Source organism: Ricinus communis, chromosome 10 (genome assembly GCF_019578655.1).
Source record: "Ricinus communis isolate WT05 ecotype wild-type chromosome 10, ASM1957865v1, whole genome shotgun sequence".
Taxonomy (NCBI): domain Eukaryota; kingdom Viridiplantae; phylum Streptophyta; class Magnoliopsida; order Malpighiales; family Euphorbiaceae; genus Ricinus; species Ricinus communis.
Window position 1 is genome coordinate 11,490,192 of NC_063265.1, and position 21,707 is coordinate 11,511,898.

The window sequence follows — 21,707 nt, forward strand, 5'->3', positions numbered from 1 at the left end:
AATCATTGTTTTATATATACTGTAGATATAAAATGCAAATGCATATACATTTTTTGTTGAAAAACATTGGGTAAATCGTAAAAATCAACAAGTTTATGTTGTTTTAGGTAAAATATGGATATAGATATAGATATAGATTCCCAGCAGCGTATAGTTTTCATTTCCTCATTCAAAGCAATTAGGAGATCTGATTTTTAAGTGTTAATTTGTCTTTGTAGTATATCCGCAATGATTTCTATTTGTCTCTTTGTTATAAAATAATTTAATAAACAAACTGATTTAGATAATAGTTAAAATTATTTATCATATATCCTGATAAAATTTCAATAGAATTTATAATAATTAAATAAAAATATTAATTTTTATTTATATATTATATAATTATTATTTTATTATTTTAATTATAAAATTAAATTGATAGTGTTATAATTTAATAATGTTATTATTAGGCCATTCTTGGAATACTTCTTATTAATACGAATTAAATTCTCCGATTAAAAATCAAAACTTTCATCAACTACACATATTTTACTACACATTAGATAGGATAATGAATCCCTATTTTCATAGGGATCGAAATTTTGTTTAATCTGACGGTATAAGCGTTGATGATGCTGATTTGCTTCTTACAAGATGTTGAATTTAAGCTTTAAATCGTAGTCTTCGGTGTGTGTGGAACAACCAGCAATTTACACAGGGCAGCATTGGCTGTGGTGCCGGTGGCGACGGTCGCGATGAGCAGCAGCCGCAAAGATCTTTACCATGCCGCTTTATTGGACCATTTATATATTCAGCTTTCTCACTATGGTAGGCCTAATATGGGCCTTGCCTACCGTATGGCTTGCCCTTTATGGCCTCCCATGTTCAAATACAACCTTCATTTCTATTGTTTAAGAGCATAACAAAATTCTAGAGTTAAAAGTACAGAAGAAATATAATTTTTATAATAGAAAAAATCTTAAATATATAATAAATAAAATATTTTATTAAAGTCCAATTTATAGCGTGATTGTCTTTAGTTATTTTTAATTATTTTCCTATTATTTTACTAAAAAATAATTAAAAACAAAAACAAAAACCAAAACTTCAAATTTGAAAGAAAGTTAAAATCCATATTCTTATATTTTAGCACAGTATAAAGATCATAAATTTATAGAAAAATAAAAGAAAATTGATATTTTCTATGAATTTAATCATTTGATTTGGGCTTCAAATTGGGCTTGGGTGAATAATTTAAGATCGAAGTTAAATCCAAGCCCACTCACACTGTTGACATTGCAATAAAGTATTTTCTTAAAGAATATGAAGTACATATTATAGAATTAAAATATAGTAATTAAGAGTCACGTGGCTTGCGTATTATGCTAGGTTTAGAATCAATATTTTATTTATTTTTGAGTAAAAAAAATATTGTTTTTAAAAGCTTGGAGTGTAATTGTACCTTATAATAGCTTCTAATTGTGATGTGACGTAATCTTCTTTGATTATCACTAACAACATGGCAAAAAAGAAGGAAATTTTCAAATTATCCTGATTTTCTTAAATCTATTCTTCATGTGTGACAGCTAACAATTTGCTTGGATTGTATCCTTGAAAAAGAAAAGTCATGATTTTAGAAATATCTTCCCCAAAGAAAAAAGACAAATTACCCAAATCCCATTTCAAATTGTGGCAGATTTAATTATTTTATATAAATACTTAATCCATCCAATTTTACAAAAATCAAGAAATTCCATTTTTCTAATTAATGCTATTATTTTTTATACTATTTACTCACTGAATTACTCTTAATAGTCTTGTTATTATATTGGTAGACTTTTTTATATAATTTTTTAGTATTTAATGCAAAATTAAATGTATTTTTTAACATTGAACATAAATAAAATAAAAAAATTAATTATAATGACAATAATGAAAAATCATTTGGACTCTTGCATGCACCAAAGGCCATTATAGTTGGTAAAAAACAAAGCTTTCGGCATCATTGACATAGAAAACTATGAAAGTCATACAGACAGCACAGTAAGAGTTACCAAAAATCAAAGGAAAGTTAGAAAAAGAAGAACCGCCAAATAGAAAGCTTGCCTCATCCAACTTTGACACTGCCACTAAAATTCCAAAATCATTGTTGCCCGTGACATTGTTCTTATGACCTCTCTTGTTCTCAGTCAAAATAATTAAAGAAACCATTAGCTACCTAATTAATCTGATTACTGGATAGATTAAGCTAACTAATTACTTTAAATGATAAATATATACTTATTATTCTTTCCATTTCATACTATTGACTCACTGTAATTGACTCACTGTAATTGATATAAATTTTATTTAAAGAAAATAATTAATACAAAGTGAAAAAAAATTAATTATTAATTATTTTTTATCACTTGTGGATAGATAAATAATAGTTGTGATAATAATTAAAATAAACCGATATTAATTTTTCTTAAAAATAAATTTTTAATTAATATTTTAGTTTCTAAAGATTAAAAGATGACATTGATTGTTCCAAAAAAAGATTCGTCATTGATGACATTTAAAATAAGGAAATATTTAAAAACCTCTCGACCAGCTTACTTATATTATTAAGGTATCAATGACTTAACAATTATTATTATTATAATCAGTTGTAAGCATTATTAATATTTTGTTTCAAAAGAAAAAGGTATTGAAAAATATGACAGTATTTTTCCTCAGCCAACAAGAGTATAAAAGAGAGCATCCTATAGATATCCGCTATTATTACTCTGTGTTGCCTGAATCTGCTTTGGTTCATTTCTTCTCTGCGGATAAGGTTTTCTTTGGTAAGGTTTTTATTTTTTGTTCAAAAGTTTTGGTTTCAAGAATTTGAAGGTTGATGATGTAGATTAATCCTTGTTTTCCCCTATTATTTTGGTAAAAATATTTGAGGATCTCGATAGAAGTTTGAGTTTTGAAGTCATTTATAGATTGAATTAGATGGGTTTGGCAAGTTCTTTCAACGCTTGCAAAATTTTGGTGATATTTACTAACTTTCTTTTGACTTTTTAGCTTGATCTTTTGTTGATAACCTTGCATTTTCGATGTTTGTGCAGTTTTTTGATAAGAAACATGGTGGAGGAGAAGAGTGCAATTGCCAAAGATGTTACTGAAGTTAGTTCTTTTAACTGCTGTTTACGTTTCTCTGTATATGCCAATTTCTTAAGAGTTATGGTTTATGTATTAATTTGTTGTTTGACTCGAATAGCTGGTTGGTAAAACACCACTGGTGTATCTCAACCATGTTGTGGATGGTTGTGTGGCTCGCATTGCTGCCAAGCTAGAGATGATGGAACCTTGTTCAAGTGTTAAAGATAGGTACAAGTCACTTAGTTCTCTGAGGAAACTTTCAGAATCTGTAGCTTTCTTAGTGAATTTGTGAGGTTTCAGAATCTATGGGAAATTTTTCTCTGGTTTTATATGATTTGCTTGCATTTCAGCTTCAGTATTGGGATTAAATCATAATACATGTGACAAAAGGAGGATTTTGAATATATATTTAGTAATGGGATTGTTCTTTAAATCTTCTTTTGCTTGTAGGATTGGATACAGTATGATTACAGATGCAGAGGAGAAAGGTCTTATCAAGCCGGGTGAGGTTAGTAGTTGACTCTTTCATTTGTAATACCATTAGAATCATAAAACTGTGGAAATAGTAGTTGCTAAGCCCTGTATCACTGAAGGGTCAGCTGAACTTGTAATTAGGTGTTGACTTGATAAGTTTATCTCTTTATATCACCAACAATAATTTTGTTAATTTTAGAGATATAAGATGGAAGAATGAGCTTCGATATTTATCTAGTTTCTTTCTTAATGCTGAAGAGCGTTCTTATCGAGCCCACAAGTGGTAATACTGGCATAGGGCTGGCATTCATGGCAGCTGCTAAGGGATACAAGCTCATCATTACCATGCCTGCTTCAATGAGTCTAGAAAGAAGAATGGTCCTTCGTGCTTTTGGAGCTGAGCTGGTTCTTACTGACCCAGCCAGGGGCATGAAAGGGGCTGTTCAAAAAGCAGAAGAAATATTGGCAAAGACACCTAATTCTTATATCCTGCAGCAATTTGAAAACCCTGCCAACCCAAAGGTATGATTATGTTAACCTGTGGCATATAATTGGCATGCAAACTCAACAGAGGTACATCTTGTTCTGTGGCAGATCCACTATGAGACCACTGGACCAGAGATCTGGAAAGGCTCAGGTGGAAAGGTTGATTTTTTTGTTTCTGGGATTGGGACTGGGGGTACAGTTACAGGTGCAGGAGGTTATCTCAGGGAGCAAAACCCTGACATAAAGGTTCACCCTTCTTCTGATATTTACAGATGAAATTTGTAAGTTGGTGATATTGTTCGCTTGCCACTTTAATGGTTTCTTATCTGGCTTTTCTTTTCTTTCTGTATTTAGCTCATTGGTGTAGAACCAGTTGAAAGTGCAGTGTTGTCCGGAGGCAAGCCTGGTGAGTCATGATTGCTTGATCTTTCAAAACTACCGACTAGCAAGATTGTCATGCTTTTTGGTTGATATCGCATCTTATACATGTGCAACAACAATAAAAATAGATGTTCTTTCTCAAGGCATATCGGTTCTTTGATGGATTTAGTGTAAAGGTAATAGTTTGGAAACATATGTGATATAGCTTCCCTTGACCTTGGTGATAAGGTTGAATTGTGGGATATTTGGATTAAAAAAATGTTAGAATTGATCACACTATTGAAACATCATGCCCTTTTGTTATTTCATTGCATGAAATGACCAAGACAAAGTTTAGAATGTATAATGGGTATTAATATCGCAGACTTTAAAAACTGTTCTGTTGTTTCTAAACTATTTGTCCTTTTGTACTTTGAGCTTGTTGTTCATGACTTTGCATACCATTTGCCATATTTGGCTTAAGCCAATGTGAATCCTTGAATAGATGAAGCAAATGGTTATTCATTTATTATTTCTTTTGTAACTTCATCTTGTGTGCTGGTAAATATTTAAGGTCCACACAAGATCCAAGGAATTGGTGCTGGCTTTATCCCTGGAGTTTTGGATGTCAGTTTACTCGATGAAGTTGTTCAAGTAAGTCTCCGATATTCTAATTAGGCTGGTTTTAGTCAACATGTGAAATTCTAAGGTTGTTTGTTTAGGCAAAAGTTTAACCATATTTCGTTCTGTATTAATGCATGGAAGTATACAATGAGAAAACAAGATAGTGGACCTGTAAATAAAATAAGCTTGTATCGCCTCTTGTCCTACGTTTAATAGCTTTACTTTCTGCAACTCAGAATGTAGGTCTCTGGCATTTCATATGGGTTCCACAACCATTGTTTAAAAATTCATAAAAAATGACAAGACAACTACTATTCAAGTCTACGCTTTAGTACATTTCTCTCTTAATTGTGTGCAAGCAAATAGGATATTTTGGTTTCAATCTGTGCATTTATTGGCTTATAGACTGATCTTTGTTGATGAGATATGATAATTTTTATTGGCCTTGCTTTTCAGATATCAAGTGAAGAAGCAATTGAAACTGCTAAGCTTCTGGCCTTGAAAGAAGGCTTGCTGGTAAGCTCACAATTATCGACATGTGCTCCATTATATCACTCTCCTCTTTAATTACCTTTACACTGGGGCGTGACTCTGACATCTTGTTGATGGGATGTATTGCAGGTAGGAATATCTTCTGGTGCAGCAGCAGCTGCGGCAATTAAGATAGCAAGGAGGCCTGAAAATGCTGGAAAACTCATTGTTGTAAGTCTGATGTTTTCTTGCTCTTGCCATAGATGCATTATTCGGTAACAAGCTCAATTTTAAGTAATCAAATGTAATATGTAGAGCACAGGAAGAGTGTCCGGTTTCAAAATAATGCTATAGTTTGGTAGTAATCTTCCTGCATATCAATAGTACAAAATAGCCGCGCCAACCTTAAATGTTCTTGAAAATTTAAAACTGAGTAATATAATATTTTTAATGATTTATCAGTTCTAGATTATTGAACCATCAAGTCAATTCCCAACACAACTGTGACAAGAAATTATTGGATTTATTGCTGAAGTCTATATTATTACTTATAGCAACTGGCCTTTATGGTTAGCTTATTGTTTGTCAATCTTAAACAGGTGATCTTCCCTAGCTTTGGAGAGCGTTATCTGTCTTCTGTGCTTTTTGAATCTGTGAAGCGTGAGGCAGAAAGTATGGTTTTTGAGCCTTGAGATGGTGAATATTGTCCCCACGAGTTGCAACTGTATCTGTGCTTCAAGTTTTCTTTATTTTACATGCTACAAAATAATGTGGAGCTTTTCTGCTCTTGCTGTTGTAGTGAGGGAAGCTTGTGGGCTGACTTAGAACTGTTTCTGAATGTTGCGAGTTCAATAAAATTTACATCCAATATGTTTTGATAAACCCCATAAGTGTTAACCTTCTTAAAGCAGTGTTGTTTCACCAGTCCAAGTGCCAAAAAGTAAAGGTCAAAGACTGATGTAGCATCAGAAGACCGCATCTTAGCAAATGCTACAAAATAGTCAAATCCTTCTCTTCTACTAAATTTGCACTGTACATAACTATTTGGGCCTAATTGACAAGACAGCTATTAAAACATTGAACACTGAAGACCGTTAATTTACGCATTCATGACTAAAATTGGACAGGGGCCGCGCGAACGCAGGCCCCCACTACCACAAATTATGACGTAGGCTCTCCCAGCTTGGGGAGACCTTAGGCCAGCACCCCTCCGAAGTGCAATGGAGGTCACTAACCTAGGCCATGAGTCTTCTTGATCGCCCATTGACCCCGTCCAGGTAAGTATGTTTGTCAGTTGCTTTAGGCCTTTTATTTATAAGCTAACTCTTGCTCTCTTCGTTCTTACCTAATCGATGTGGGTTACAAGTTCAACTTCCACATAGCAAAAGGCATCCTTGATAGAATCATTTGAATAACCAAATATTTGTTTGGAAACGAGTTGTTTATGCAATTAACGCCTCACAAATCTGAATTTGCAGACCAAAATGTTCAGAAAGTAGGAAATCATTTTGCAATCTGTTGTTTCCTAAAAGCAGATTACTTATGTCGGGGAGTATCAATTATTGCAGACAGAAAATGGGGGACTCCACTATGAGTGTTGTGGCGTAAGGCAGTGTGTAAATATTCATTATGTTATAATATCAGAATCTAAATTTGGCTACAGGATTGCTTATTCTGAACTTCAATTATTAGTTGAATGAAACCAAAATAAAAAAGAAAAGATCAAATACTATTCCATTCTGAGTGTGTCAAGCTTCAGCTTTTGCATAATGGAGAATGATGCACTTCCACTATCAAGATAAGCGAAAAATATTATAAATTTGCACTCCTGTCACATCTTTTCCTCAAGCAACTGCTACTGCTTTCAGGCATCAGAGTAATATTGGGTTCTCAATTATTGCGATAGTTATGTTTCTCTTAAATCGGTCCTTGGTTAATGTTTTCAAAAAAAAAAAAAAGCTAAGCTTCTTTTGCTGTTTTTTTAGTAATTTGATAGTATCTTTGATGGTTTGATATATTCAATCATTATTCTTGAATAGATGATTTTTCTCTGTTTCTGTTTTGAACTTTGCCATTTCTTTCTTATTTGAAGATTCTTTCAACTAGCCCATTTAGCTAGATTGGTCTTCTTGCATCATCTCAGTGATAAGTGCAAAACTGTGTGATCCATTTATTTGTTGGGTGTAATGTTTCTGAACTGATAGATCATAAAGGATTGCAATTCTTTTCTACATAACATGCAAATTAGTTGCACATATTTGTTCTCTGGCAGGTTAGCTAGAAAAGATGGAGGAAAAGTGTGCAATCAAGAAAGATATTACTGAAGTAATTTATTTTCTTCATAATCACTTGTACTTTTCACATAAACAACAGTCTTTAAGAAAAACAGCAATCTTGCTTATGGCCATTATCTTTCACTTATGGGGTCTTCTGCAGTTAATAGGCAATACACCTATGGTATATCTCAACAATATATTGGAAGGTTGCGTAGCTCGAATAGCTGCCAAGCTTGAACACATGGAACCTTGCTTCAGTGTTAAAGACAGGTCAACCCAACTTGTTTCATTCAAAATCTTAGTTTTATCTTGTACATGTTCCTCTTGTCAAATTGCTGGTTTTCACCTTTTTCATCTGTGACATGCAGGATTGCATATAGTATGATCAAAGATGCAGAAGAAAAGGGCTTGATTACACCAGGGAAGGTTTGTAATAATACTTCGTGATTTTTGTTTTTTAGAAGAAAAGATAAGAAAAGAGAAATGTGTTATTTTTTCACGGATGATGGAAAATTGCTACATTTGTCACATTGATATATCTACTTATTGGCCATCTCTACTATGAAACTGCTGCTGTTTCTGGTTCTGTTGGTTCTAAAGAGCGTCCTCATTGAGCTTACAAGTGGTAACACTGGGATTTCAATGGCGTCCATTGGGGCAGCAAAGGTTACAAGACTATTCTCGTTATGCGAGCTTCAAAGAGTATTGAGAGAAGAATAGTGCTAAGAGCTTTGGGAGCTGAGGTTTACCTAACAGATCCAGACAAGGGTTTTCAAGGTGTTCTTGATAAGGCCAAAGAGATTCTGAATAGTACACCTAATGGTTATATGCTTGATCAATTTGAAAATCCTGTCAATATAAAGGTAATATTTTTATCTATATTTGTGATATGTACTAGTGTTTGAAAGGATTTAGAAGTAAATATTTGTTCTCAGGTTCATTATGAAACCACTGGCCTGGAGATCTGGAAGGATTCAGGAGGTAAAGTTGATGTTTTGGTTGCTGGGATTGGGACTGGCGGTACAGTAACTGGTGCAGGGACATTCCTGAAGGAAAAGAACCCAGATATTAAGGTATTCTTTGTTTTACTTGTGCTTGTGCACAAAAATCTTGCTGTTCTCCAGGTTTAATTATTTTATGAAGGTATAACTTTCATTTTCTTGCATTAGGTTTATGGTGTAGAACCAGCAGAAAGTGCAGTCCTGAATGGAGGAAAACCTGGTAAGTTAGTTCATGCTTGCACTTTCTGTTTGTCCTTTGACAAATTCCTGGTTTAGTCATAAAATTGATGGCACTCAGTCCTTTGAAGGTGAGATTTTAAAGTAAAGATTCCTGAGCATATATCAGACTTGTATACTTCTTAATTCTGCTGCAAGATTGACTTGGAAATTGGCAAGATTCTCGTGATTTTATCATCACTGAAATGGATACATTGCCTTGTGTGCGTGTCAAAGGTAAACATCTAATTGATGGGCTAGGTGCTGGAATTGTACCTCCTCTTCTGGATGTTGACAAGCTTGATCAAGTTATTCAAGTAAGTGTAACAGACTCTAAATTCTTCTATTCTTTCTGCTATGATTGCCAAGTCATATACAGTGAGAGAGACCTGCAACACCATCAGAAATTGTAAATATTGTTTTGTGTCTTTAATAATTCGTGTCTTCTACCGCACGGACAACCAGATTTTAGATTGTAATGGAGACATCAACTGCTTGCTGGTTTATGATTTTGTTTAGAATTATATTACTCGAGTTTCCTGGTGTTGTGTTACATTTTAGGTATCAAGCGAGGAAGCTATTGAAACTGCCAAGCAACTTGCTTCAGAAGAAGGATTATTGGTATGATTACAGCTACTTAAGATTTATCTTCATTCAATGTTCTCTTTACTTATTTATTTATTTTTCTTTTTGTACTTCAAAATTATTAAATCTTTCTTTCCTCCACAGGTGGGAATATCATCTGGGGCTGTAACAGCTGCTGCTTTAAAGTTGGCAAAGAGACCGGAAAATGCTGGGAAGCTCATTGTAGTAAGTCTCATTAGCACTACTACCATACCTAACTTATGAATATGGAGTGGTGGATTCTGTAGCAGTAAGCCATTTGACTTGTTTGCTGTTGTGGCAGGTGATTTTCGCCAGTGCTGGGGAGCGTTATCTGTCAACTAAGTTGTTCGAGTCGTTTAGGCATGAGGCAGAAAACATGACCTTTGATTAGGATAACTTTGATTCCTGAAACGAACAGAGTATGATCAAGAACTAATGTAGTAGCTGTAAGACCCTGATTAGGTCTAGTTTCAGGAGGATTTATCTTTTCCATTGTATTGTTTGGAAGATGCTTATATTATATGTAGGACATTGTAGATTTGGAAACTTATCATCAGGGAACACCTGTATGTTTGGGACAGATTGAAGAAATATCTGAAGTTGCTATCCACTCAGCTCTGATGTTCATTGCAGTGTTACATTAAAAAGCTTTTTTACTTAGTTTCAAGATGTTAATTACTCTCAATTTATAAGATTAAGAAAAATCACAGTACATTTATCAAACCTATTTAAAAAGATTACTAAAGAACCTTATTCGCTGGCCAATCTACTGTCCAATTTTATTCTCTGAACAAACAGGGACTTTCCACCACTACCTCCAAATAAGATTAGGGCAAGCATTAAGAAAAGATGGCCGTATATAAATAAACACATTAAATGGTAACTTTAGATATAAGGAAGCACCTAAATTGTTTTCTTTTACTGGGGCCAATCAACCAAAAACAGATTCTTTTTATTGATTAAAAACATCCAAAAATATGAAAGATGATTGTTTGTCTGTTAGTGGCAGCAGTTGAGTTGACTTATACCAGATAAAAAGAAAAAGCTGAAAGTGGTGAAACAAATTTAGCAATTAGTGCACTTGCATTATCTGTAAAGAGAAAGCTGCCAAGGAGTTCATGGTTAGGATTCTTGCTCTTTATGCTAACTTATCTTCCTTCTTTTGGCTTAGTTGCCTGCAAGTAAAGTTGGGTTGCCACTCAAGTCATTACTGTTTGACGTGTTTGTGGCGATTGGGTTCTTGATAATTTAATTCCCTTATTATATCCGCTCTTGCAAAGTTGACATTTCTTGGTAATTTTTCTGTTTTCCGGTGATTTTGGTATTTCTTGCAAAATCGCTTAAAGGGTTTATAGTCTTGTACGTCATTTGTGTCTCGGAGCTGCAGTTTTGGAGCTCTTTTATTAGCACCTTTAGCAAAATTGGCCTTCTTGCATCATTCATTAGCTTATCTACTGAAGGAACACATAATTCATCTACTGCTTAGATTTCTTAAAAAATAACTTAGTTCTTAGAGCTAGGAATCTGCCTATATATGGAAACCAACCATGCTTGCAGAATGTTCTCTAATTGCTATCCATATATGATTTCTTTTTTCCTTTTCTTTTCCAAAATGTTCACTTCTTTCCATCTCGCAGGATTTATAGAAAAGAATGGAGGATAAGTGTGCAATCAAGAAGGATGTTACTGAAGTACTTTTCTCTATTCGTGATTTACCTATAGTCTCCACTTTAAATCTTGTGCTAAAAACAACAATCTTGCTTATACTGTGTATTTTCCTTTTATGGCCTTTTGTAGTTAATAGGCAATACCCTATGGTGTATCTCAACAATATTTTGGAAGGTTGTGATGTCCGAATTGCTGCAAAGCTTGAGAATATGGAACCTTGTTACAGTGTTAAAGATAGGTAGATAACTTGTGTCATTCAGAGGTTTATTGTATCTAAGTACATGTTCCTCTTGTCAGTTTGCTAATTTTCATCTAGAATTATATAGTTGGTTTTCATCTATGATATGTAGGATTGCATATAGTATGATCAAAGATGCAGAAGAGAAGGGCTTGATTACACCCGGAAGGTTTGTAATGAACGTTCATTTCTACTGATTCGTTTTTATACTGGTACGAAATTCATTGGTCAAATTAGAAAAGAATAAAAAGGAACATGAAACATCCGGAGAACCCTGAAATGTGTTGCAATACTGCTAAGAGTGTGTCATTTTAGTCAGTATATGAGTGTTACATGAATAACAGAGTACAGATTCTTAATTTAAGTAAGTAGTTGAATATGCCATGTGAATATTCCAGAGCTTTTTGTCATATGCGGGCAATTTCCAGATTGATGCTTATGGGTTATTTCTACTAAAATTTGCTGTTGTTTTGGCTCCTTTGGTTTAAATGTGGCTGAAGACTGTCCTTGTTGAGGTTACCAGTGGTAATACTGGGATTGCAATGGCATCCATTGCTGCAGCAAAAGGTTACAAGATTATCATAGTCATGCCAGCTTTTAAGAGTCTCGAGAGAAGGATTGTGCTACGAGCTTTTGGAGCTGAGTTGCACCTAACAGATCCAAACAAGGGCTATGATGAGATTCTTAAGAAGGCTGAGGAGATAGTGAAAAATACACCAAATGGCTATATGCTTCATCAATTTGAGAATCCTGCCAATCCAAAGGTATTTTATCATCAATTTTTTGTAATATTCATCATTTGTCAAAAAGACTTAGGACTCATACTGCTATGATATATGTAGATTCATTATGAAACCACCGGCCCAGAGATTTGGAAAGACTCAGGAGGTAAAGTTGACGCCTTGGTTGCTGGGATAGGGACTGGTGGTACAGTAACTGGTGCAGGAAAATTCCTGAAGGAGAAAAATCCAGACATTAAGGTATTCTTTATACTCATGCACATAATTAAAGAGCCTGATCCTCTTTAGTTTTAATTAATATATCACGGTAAAACTTTCTTTCGTCCTATGTAGGTTTATGGTGTAGAACCAGCAGAAAGTGCAGTCTTGAATGGAGGAAAACCTGGTAAGTTATGAACCACTTCATATTTGCTCTTTCTTCTTTCTAAACGATAGCTGCATCCTTGCATACATTTTCTGGTTGTGGAGCTTGGGTCCAATTGCATGATGCAAGTGTTGCAGGTCAGGTATTCATCACTTTACAAGAATATGAGAAATACTTTTAGGAGTGTCAATTAGTTTTTTTTCCCCTACTGAATGGTCTCTTGTGATGACAAAATTACTAAGTATTGAGTGGCAATGCATTTTATAGACACTATATATAGAAGATGAAAAACCTTCAAAATGAAGCATTTTTGGTTACATCAGCAAAGAGTTACTTCCAGCAAACCCTTGTTTCAAACTGATGCATTTTCTCCTGCATAGATTGAATTATTGTTTCATTAACAGATAATGTATAAAATCTCTAGTTTGGAGAAGTCTTAGACAAAATGAAGACTCTGGAGCATCGACCAGACTTATATGCTTGCTAGTTCTGTTACTAGAATGATGTTCACTTTGTCAATTTGAAGATTGGCAACATCCTCATGACTCTTATCACCTCCAAAATCTTTGTGTGTGTGTTGAAGGTCATCATAGGATTGAAGGACTAGGTGCTGGGGTTGTACCTCCTGTTCTGGATGTTGGCATGCTAGATGAAGTTGTTCAAGTAAGTCAAAAACCCTGCTATAGTTTGCTTTTAACTGACTTTTTAAATTAACTGTTAGTAACTTTGTATTTGTACAACGAGAGGCCTATGGCATGATCAGAATTTGTAGGTAAGGCTCGTCTTCTGAATCAATGTCCTCAATAGATGGACAAGCAAAATTGTGGGTCGTAATGCAGATTCTTAGTGTAAGAAGGTCGATAGTTGATGACTGTTAATAATACTTGACATTTAATGTATTGCTGTAACATTGTAATTAGGTATCAAGTGAGGAAGCTATTGAAACTGCTAAGTTGCTTGCTTTGAAGGAAGGTTTGCTGGTACACGCTTATAGCTATATAAGATTACAATTCATGGATTACATACGACAGTGCCTTCATTTGTGATCGAAACCTGTTGGATCTTTCTTTCCCCTATAGGTAGGGATATCATCCGGTGCTGTGACTGCTGCTGCTATAAAGTTGGCAAAGAGACTAGAAAATGCTGGGAAACTCATTGTAGTAAGTCTTACTAGTTATCTTAGTCTTTTGCAGAATAATTTCCCAGTTGCTAGTAGTCTAGTACCATGTCTAACTTATGAAATAGACAAATGGCTTAATATGTGATTGATTTGTTCCAATAGCGTACCATGTCTTTTAATGTACTAAGCTATTTATCTTACTTTCTGTACAGGTGGTTTTTGCCAGTGCTGGGGAGCGTTATCTGTCCACTAAACTGTTTGAATCCCTTAGGCACGAGGCACAAAATATGCCCTTTCATTAACATCATGTTGGTTCCTTCCTGAAATGTAATGGTACAAGCAGTACCATACTTAGATTAATTCTTTGTTTTCTAGCACAAGCCCTGAATGGGATGTGTTATTATTGCTGAAATATGTATTTGTAAGTAATTATGGACTTATCCAGGTTAGGGCTCCATCATCCAATATGCAATGAGAAGTGAACGGGTTGTCGAAGCTCTTCAAAATAAATTACTGATTTTCTTAAACTAATTTGTAAAAAAAGTGAAACCAGATCGAATCCCAAGAGAACCAATATGAATAGCTTCTCAAAGTAAATTAAAAGGGGTTTTGAATGTTTGAATCGAAATTATAAATAGGCAAAAATAATGAAGGCTGAATATTTAAAGTAAATAAAATCAATCTTAACAAATTTCCAATTCAAGAGTCTTGATTCCATCCAATTGTAATCATGATCATAGGCTAAAATATCAATTCTTCTATTCAAGTACTTAGTCTACTTATTCAAAAAGCAACAAGTGTAATTCTCCTAATATAGTTGACTTGAACCCAACATCCAAATCAAAACTTACCATTAGTCAATCGGCACGATAGCGTTCCATATCAACAATGATAGCATTAAGAATAATGAGAATGACTAAACCAACATTAATTTAATTGAGATAACGCAATTGAAATAACCTTGTTCCTTTATTTCCTAGAGCCTATCATGCAAGCTATGTAATTGAATAAGCCGTAATCACACACACATGAGCGACTCCTTGCTACTTGTGTCAATCGTTCATGACAATTACGGATCACAAACTCAAAGTTTAGCAATAGAAAATCAATATCAAAGTTGAGTCGTCGTTCAATCAATATCAATAATTCATAAATAATAAGAACAAAAATAAAGAATACTTGAATTAAAGAAGAATTCTGTTAAGCACAAAGCCTCACAAAATCACAATTGGAATTTATTCACTCTTGAATTAGAAACTAAAAACTTAGCCACTCATGGTGGAGTAAGAATTCACAAGAATTGTAGAGAGTAGAAGAAGAAATAAGAATATGAATATCAATTTGAATCTGAATCTGAATGCCTCTGCTCAAAGTATCTAGCCGTCCTTATATAGGAAGTAAAACCCTAAACCCTAATAGAATCCTTATAAAAAAGAAATAAGCTTCTTATTTAATCTTATCCCTACAAGAAATGATAAGATTAAAAGTGATCTAAATAAATTAAAACCCTAAATACATGGAAGAAAGTTCTATTAATCCAACATTTCCAAAAATAGAGGAGATTAACTAGGGATAGGTCCACCACAAATTAATCTCTGAAAATTTCGAAGCTCTCTTTCACATCTTTTAGCAGCTCATGGGATGCAAGGCGTGGTCACGCCTTATTGACAGTAGTCTTCTGCACAGAGTTCTGCACTTCCTCCAAAAGACTTTGTTTTTGACAAAATGATGACTTAAAATATGTCTTTAGGCTAGATTTTGCTTCATCCTTGATATTTCATCACCTAAGTTAGAATAAACATAATTTCCATAATTAAGTACATTATTCAACCAAATCGCAAAGGAATTAAACACAATAAATATAACTATTTTTGACCTATCAAATTTCTCCACACCTAATTTATGCTTGTCCTCAAGCATACCTCAATTCAACATAGCAATTCTCCTTTTAACCTTCCTTTCATCTCTTTTAATCTCCTCAAATACCAAATAAATTAAACATACATTAATGAGTTGAATAATAATGACAATCAAGAGATTAGCACTCATAGGATAAATTTTATAAAAAGAACAGGTATCTTAATAATTCATCAAAATCAAAACAACAAGACTTAACACCCTCACATGGTTTCACTCAATACTCTCAAAGTGTTTAGGGTGCATTTACTCTCGGAATCAAAACAAAGCATGTTATTACCATAAGCTTGCTAATGAATCAAGTCTCCACCACTACACATGAATTAGATGCAAAAATCAAAGGGACTTTACAAGGGTTGTAATGGGGCTTAGGAAAGGGTGTGATAAAGGAAGAGCTGAGATGTTTCATAATCAAGACAAAAAGATTAGATTCTTGCATGATAACTTATGCCACATCCACGAAACATACTACAAAAACTTTGAGATTTATTTCCACATTTTATATTAGCACTAAAAATCTTGGAGAAATAACATGTAATAATTCAATTCAATATATTTGATGAATACTTCTCCAATTATCTTCTTTCATGAAAGGAATAAATATCAACGTCCTTTCCCCATTTTTTTCTTTTCTTTCTCTCTCTCTCTGTTTTTTTTTTTTTTTTTTTGTTGTTTCATTTGTACCATGCAACACTTCCCTTTTTGCCTTGACAAGGGTAGAAAAATAGAGGTAGCAAACGAAAGGTCTTGGGTTAAACAACATGTGTTAAAAATAACAAAGAAAATGGAAAATAGGCTCAAGGTGGCTAACTAAAAAGGAAATCAATACGGTAGGTATTTTAAGAGTCTAAGAATAGGTTAATCCTAATTGCCCTTATCATATTAAAACATCAATCCAAAAATGTGGTCTCAATATGAATTCAGAAGCAAGTTCTAGAATAATCATACTAGTTTGATAACACTCAATAAAAAAATAATTAGAGCAAAATATAATGAACTGCTTTTTGGCTCAAAAGCTCACTTGAATGTTTACATTTATATCAAGTCTTGTGGATTTTTCAATCAATAAACTAATGAGATACCTTCGGATAGTTTTAAAGAAATACTAACCATGCTTATCCCCTTTCATGCATTGAAATTCAAACCAAAATGTATTTCTAACTTACATGGTATTCGGGTTATCAAAATAAAACTCAAGGTTGCAAAGAAGAATTAGAACATATGAATTAAAGCATACCTAATTATAAGCATAAAAAAATATTTTGAAAAGAAAAGAAAATCATGTAATTATCATATTCCTCCCCACACCTAAACTATACATTGTCCTCAATGTATCAAAAGAAAATGGCTCACAAAAGAAATGAAAAAATATGAAACTCCCGGTTTGCGAGCAATTCATCTTTGAATAGTGAGTGGTGATGGTGGGAAAGGAAGTAGAACCGCCTAGTAAAAATAGAAAGTTTTGGTGATGGTGCTGCAAAAGAAAATAAACGTTGGTGGCTATGGCAAAATAAAACGTTCTCTTTCTTTTCTCTCTTTTAAGCACAAAAATAAATAATAATAATAATAATTAAAATTAAAAATAAATTAAATTAAATAATAAAAATTAAATAAATTAAATAAATTAAATAAAAATAATAAAAAATAAAAACAAAATAATAATAATAAAAACAAAAGAATAAAAAAAATAAAAAAAGTGGTTTGAGTAAGGCGTGGTCACGCCTTATAAGAAATGAGCACATAATTTTTGGTGCAGTTTTCAAGACAAAGCAGAAGACAACTTGGAACAAGGCGTGGTCACGCAAAGCGAAGCACATAATTTTTAATTTTTTTTTGCGTTTGCAAAACAAAAAGAAGGGAACAAGGCGTGGTCACGCCTTGTAAGCGAGCAGTAATAAATTTTTAAAAATTAAAACTAAAACTAAAAACAAAATAAACTAAGTGAAAGAAAAATAATAATAATAATAATAATAATAATAAAAATAAAGCAAGTATTTGGGTTGCCTCCCAATAAGCGCAATTGTTTAACGTCGTTATGCTCGTGAATGATAAAATATTTGAGTCATCCAAATAAGTGAAGTGATCCAAAGGAAAACTAATAGAACATAAAGCAATTTCACCCTCATGGAAGATCTTTAATCTATGACCATTCAGTTTGAAAATTTTATCCGAATCCAAGCTTCTAATTTCCACTTCTAAATTAGATTATGCATCTAATTCTTGCTCATTACTAATATTTTCTTTTGCAAATACTTCCCGCGCGATTGGTTAATTACATCAATATGGCAAAGAGAATGTAAATTATTAGGATATTTCATTGCATCAAAAATATTAAATTTAACAATCTCTCCATCAAACCCTATGGGGAGAGTACCCTCATCTACATTAATCTTTGTCTTAGCAGTTTTCATGAATGGTTGTCCTAATAAAATCGAAGCTGATTTTAATGAGGAATTACCATCCATTTCCAAAATGTAAAAGTCGACGCCGAAATATGAGCCCATTAACTTGCACCAAAACATCTTCAACAACTCCAGGGGATGAATATAAAAGTGATCGACTAATTGAATCATTACACCAGTCTTTTGCAAGTTATTTAGTTTCAATTCTTGATAGATAGAAAATGGCATGACATTAATGGAAGCTCCTAAATCTAACATGGCACGCTCAATTTTTGTATTACCAATAACACAAGGTAATGAAAACATACCTGGATCCTTGCATTTTTCGGGCATATTCTTTTGCAAGATGGCCGACACATTCTTACTTACCACCACTTTCTCCTTTTCCTTCATCCTTCTTTTGTTTGTGCATAATTCCTTCAAGAACTTTGCATATTTAGAAATTTTCTTGATAGCATCCAATAATGGGATATTTATCTCCACCTTCCTAAATGTATCCAGGATCTCCTTTTCTTGCTCGTCTTCTTTTGGCTTAGCTAATCTGCTAGGAAAAGGAGGTAATGGAGTATGAGATGAAAGAGATAGAGAAGGATCGAATTTTACCCCACGTGATGCTTTAGAGGAAGCTTCTTCTTCTTCCTTTTCCTTGCTCGGTTCACTTTTCTTAAGTGGAATCGACCTGAAAATCTCCTTTCCACTTAAGAAAAATTGCACTAACATTCTCCTTTGGATTTATCTCTGGTTGTGAAGGTAGTTTTCCAAAATTTTGAGCCTCCAATTTACTAATCGACGTAGTCAGTTGAGTAATTTGATTGCCTAAACTCTGAATGCTTGACCTTGTTTCCTGTTGAAATTGAAGAGCATTGTTAGCAAGATTTTGAACAATATCTTCCAAGGACATACCTGAATTAGAAGCTTGAGGTTGTCTATTGAAATTCGGAAATGATACTTTTGTTGTCCTCCTTGGTTCCCATAGCTCAAATTCGGGTGATCTCTCCATCCGGATTGTAATGATTAGAAAAGGGTCATACTTCCTTTGAGATTGACCGATGAAATCCGCTTCAGGCGTTAGCTTCTTGCATGGAGTCTTGTTGCAATGTTGGACACATATCGGTGGGATGTCCTTGCAACGAACATATTCCAGACTTTTGCCATTTGTAATTGCCCTACTGACCATTTGAGAACCAAAGCGGTTAAATCGAAATTTGATTTTCAAGATTTTTAGTGCTTACCTCATTAACTTCGCCTTGTAGCTCCATGACCCTTGTACCAAATCACGAGAATTTTGACCATGTTTGAAATTAATTGCTTGGCTTCTTCAGGCGTTTATCTACCAAAGCTCCACCTCTTTGCATCAATCATACTCCTATCCATTAGCAATAATCCTTCATAGAAATATTGGATTAGGAGTTGGAGAGATTTGATGATGTGGGCATTTAGCACATTGCTTGAACCTTTCCGATATTCATACAACGTTTCTCCGATGAACTGTGTTATGCCACAAATTTCTTTTCGATGTTGGCTCTTCTGTTGCAAGGAAAAACTTATCGAGGAACAATCTTTTCATCTCGTTCCATGTTGTTATTGAACCGGAAAGTAGATAATAGAGCCAATCCTTTGCTTTATCCTTCAAAGAAAAGGAAAAAGCTCTAAGATTTATTTGCTCTTCGGTCACACCATGTGGTTTCATTCCGAAGCATACAATATGGAACTCTTTCAAGTGTTTATAAGGATCTTCACCTGCACATCCACGAAAAGAAGGGAGTAAGTGAATTAAACCAGATTTTAATTCAAAATCAACTGCAATATTAGGAAATGTAATGCATAAAGGTTGTTGATTTAAATCCGGTGCAGCTAGCTCTTTGAGAGTTTTGTTCGCCATGTTTTCTGTAACTTCTTGAAAGATAGACGTGTCACCAATAGCCAAATCTATTTCCAACTCCTCTATGAGACAACTTTTTCTTTGCTTAGTCTCCTTTCTTAATCGGTGCGCTGTCTTCTCAATTTCAGGATTAAACTACAAATCAATATCTTGAGAAGAACAAGTCATAAACAAATAATTCAAACAATGAGAAACTAAAATAGGTTTCCCGGCAACGGCGCCAAATTTGAACGGGTTGTCGAAGCCCTTTAAAATAAATTACTGATTTTCTTAAACTAATTTGTAGAAAAAGTGAAACCAGGTGAATAGCTTCTCAAAGTAAATTAAAAGGGGGGTTTTTGAATGTTTGAATCAAAATTATAAATAGGCAAAAAATAATGAAGGCTGAATATTTAAAGTAAATAAAAATCAATCTTAACAAATTTCCAATTCAAGAGTGCTGATTCCATCCAATTGTAATCATGATCATAGGCTAAAATATCAATTCTTCTATTCAAGTACTTAGTCTACTTATTCAAAAAAGCCGCAACAAGTGTAATTCTCCTAATATAGTTGACTTGAACCCAACATCCAAATCAAAACTTACCATTAGTCAACTGGGCACGATAGCGTTCCATATCAACTCAATGATAGCATTAAGAATAATGAGAATGACTAAACCAACATTAATTTAATTGGGATAGCGCGATTGAAATAACCTTGTTCTTTTATTTCCACAGAGCCTATCATGCAAGCTATGTAATTGAATAGTAGTAATCACACACATGAGCGACTCCTTGCTACTTGTGTCAATCGTTCATGACAATTACGGATCACAAACTCAAAGTTTAGCGATAGAAAAATCAATATCAAAGTTGAGTCGTCGGTTCAATCAATATCAATAATTCATAAATAATAAGAACAAGAAATAAAGAATACTTGAATTAAAGAAGAATTTTATTAAGCACAAAGCCTCAAAAATCACGATTGAATTTATTCACTCTTGAATTAGAAACTAAAACTTAGCCACTCATGGTGGAGTAAGAATTCACAAGAATTGTAGAGGTAGAAGAAGAAATAAGAATATGAATATCAATTTGAATCAATCAATCGAATCAATGCCTCGCTTTCAAAGTATCTGTCCTTATATAGGAAGTAAAACCCTAAACCTTAATAGAATCCTTATCAAAAGAAATAAACTTTTATTTAATCTTATCCCTACAAGAAAGGATAAGATTAAAAGTGATCTAAATAAATTAAAACCCTAAATACATAGAAGAAAGTTCTATTAATCCAACACTTCCAAAAATAGAGGAGATTAACTAGAGATAAGTCCACCACAAATTAATCTCGAAAATTTAAGCTCTCTTTCACATCTTTTTTGGCATGGGATGCAGGCGTGGTCACGCCTTGTTGACAGTAGTCTTCTGCACAGAGTTCTGCACTTCCTCCAAAAGACTTTGTTTTTGACAAAATGATGACTTAAAACATGTTTTAGGCTAGATTTTGCTCCATCCTTGATATTTCATCACCTAAGTTAGAATAAACATAATTTCCATAATTAAGTACATTATCCAACCAAATCGCAAAGGAATTAAACACAATAAATATAACTATTTTTGACCTGTCAAGAAGCCACACGGACAATAATAATAATAAAATCCATCCCTGCAAATTAGTCTTATCCAATCTTTTATTTTGTCACGGTTGACCAAATAGTGAAAAAATAATCACAATTTGGACAAGAAATTATCAATCAATGATATTTCTGACTT

The 21,707-nt window shown here is 33.6% G+C and overlaps 2 protein-coding genes, 1 non-coding gene and 1 pseudogene across 3 annotated transcripts; 3 read left to right on the top strand and 1 right to left on the bottom strand.

The window, feature by feature from the left end:
* Positions 1–2,660: 2,660 nt before the first annotated feature.
* LOC8288430 (cysteine synthase) lies at positions 2,661–6,405 on the top strand. Its single transcript, XM_002512207.4, has 11 exons — positions 2,661–2,804; positions 3,075–3,132; positions 3,227–3,336; positions 3,559–3,616; positions 3,841–4,104; positions 4,177–4,314; positions 4,423–4,474; positions 5,003–5,082; positions 5,509–5,568; positions 5,674–5,754; positions 6,123–6,405. Exons 2-11 carry the CDS (start codon positions 3,091–3,093, stop codon positions 6,213–6,215), a joined length of 978 nt encoding a protein of 325 aa, XP_002512253.1. The 5' UTR covers positions 2,661–2,804; positions 3,075–3,090; the 3' UTR covers positions 6,216–6,405.
* Positions 6,406–6,646: 241 nt separating this feature from the next.
* Positions 6,647–6,808, bottom strand: LOC112533763. Its single transcript, XR_003078126.2, has one exon. It is a non-coding gene; the product is annotated as a U1 spliceosomal RNA (small nuclear RNA).
* A 629-nt stretch (positions 6,809–7,437) lies between these two features.
* Positions 7,438–10,236, top strand: LOC125368609 (annotated as a pseudogene).
* Positions 10,237–10,758: 522 nt separating this feature from the next.
* LOC8288432 (cysteine synthase) lies at positions 10,759–14,262 on the top strand. Its single transcript, XM_048379907.1, is given in 12 exon segments — positions 10,759–10,915; positions 11,260–11,313; positions 11,420–11,429; positions 11,432–11,528; positions 11,641–11,694; positions 12,025–12,292; positions 12,371–12,508; positions 12,602–12,653; positions 13,216–13,295; positions 13,553–13,612; positions 13,712–13,792; positions 13,965–14,262. Coding segments are annotated over 11 exon segments (969 nt in total). The 5' UTR covers positions 10,759–10,915; positions 11,260–11,274; the 3' UTR covers positions 14,055–14,262.
* The last annotated feature ends 7,445 nt before the right edge of the window (positions 14,263–21,707 follow it).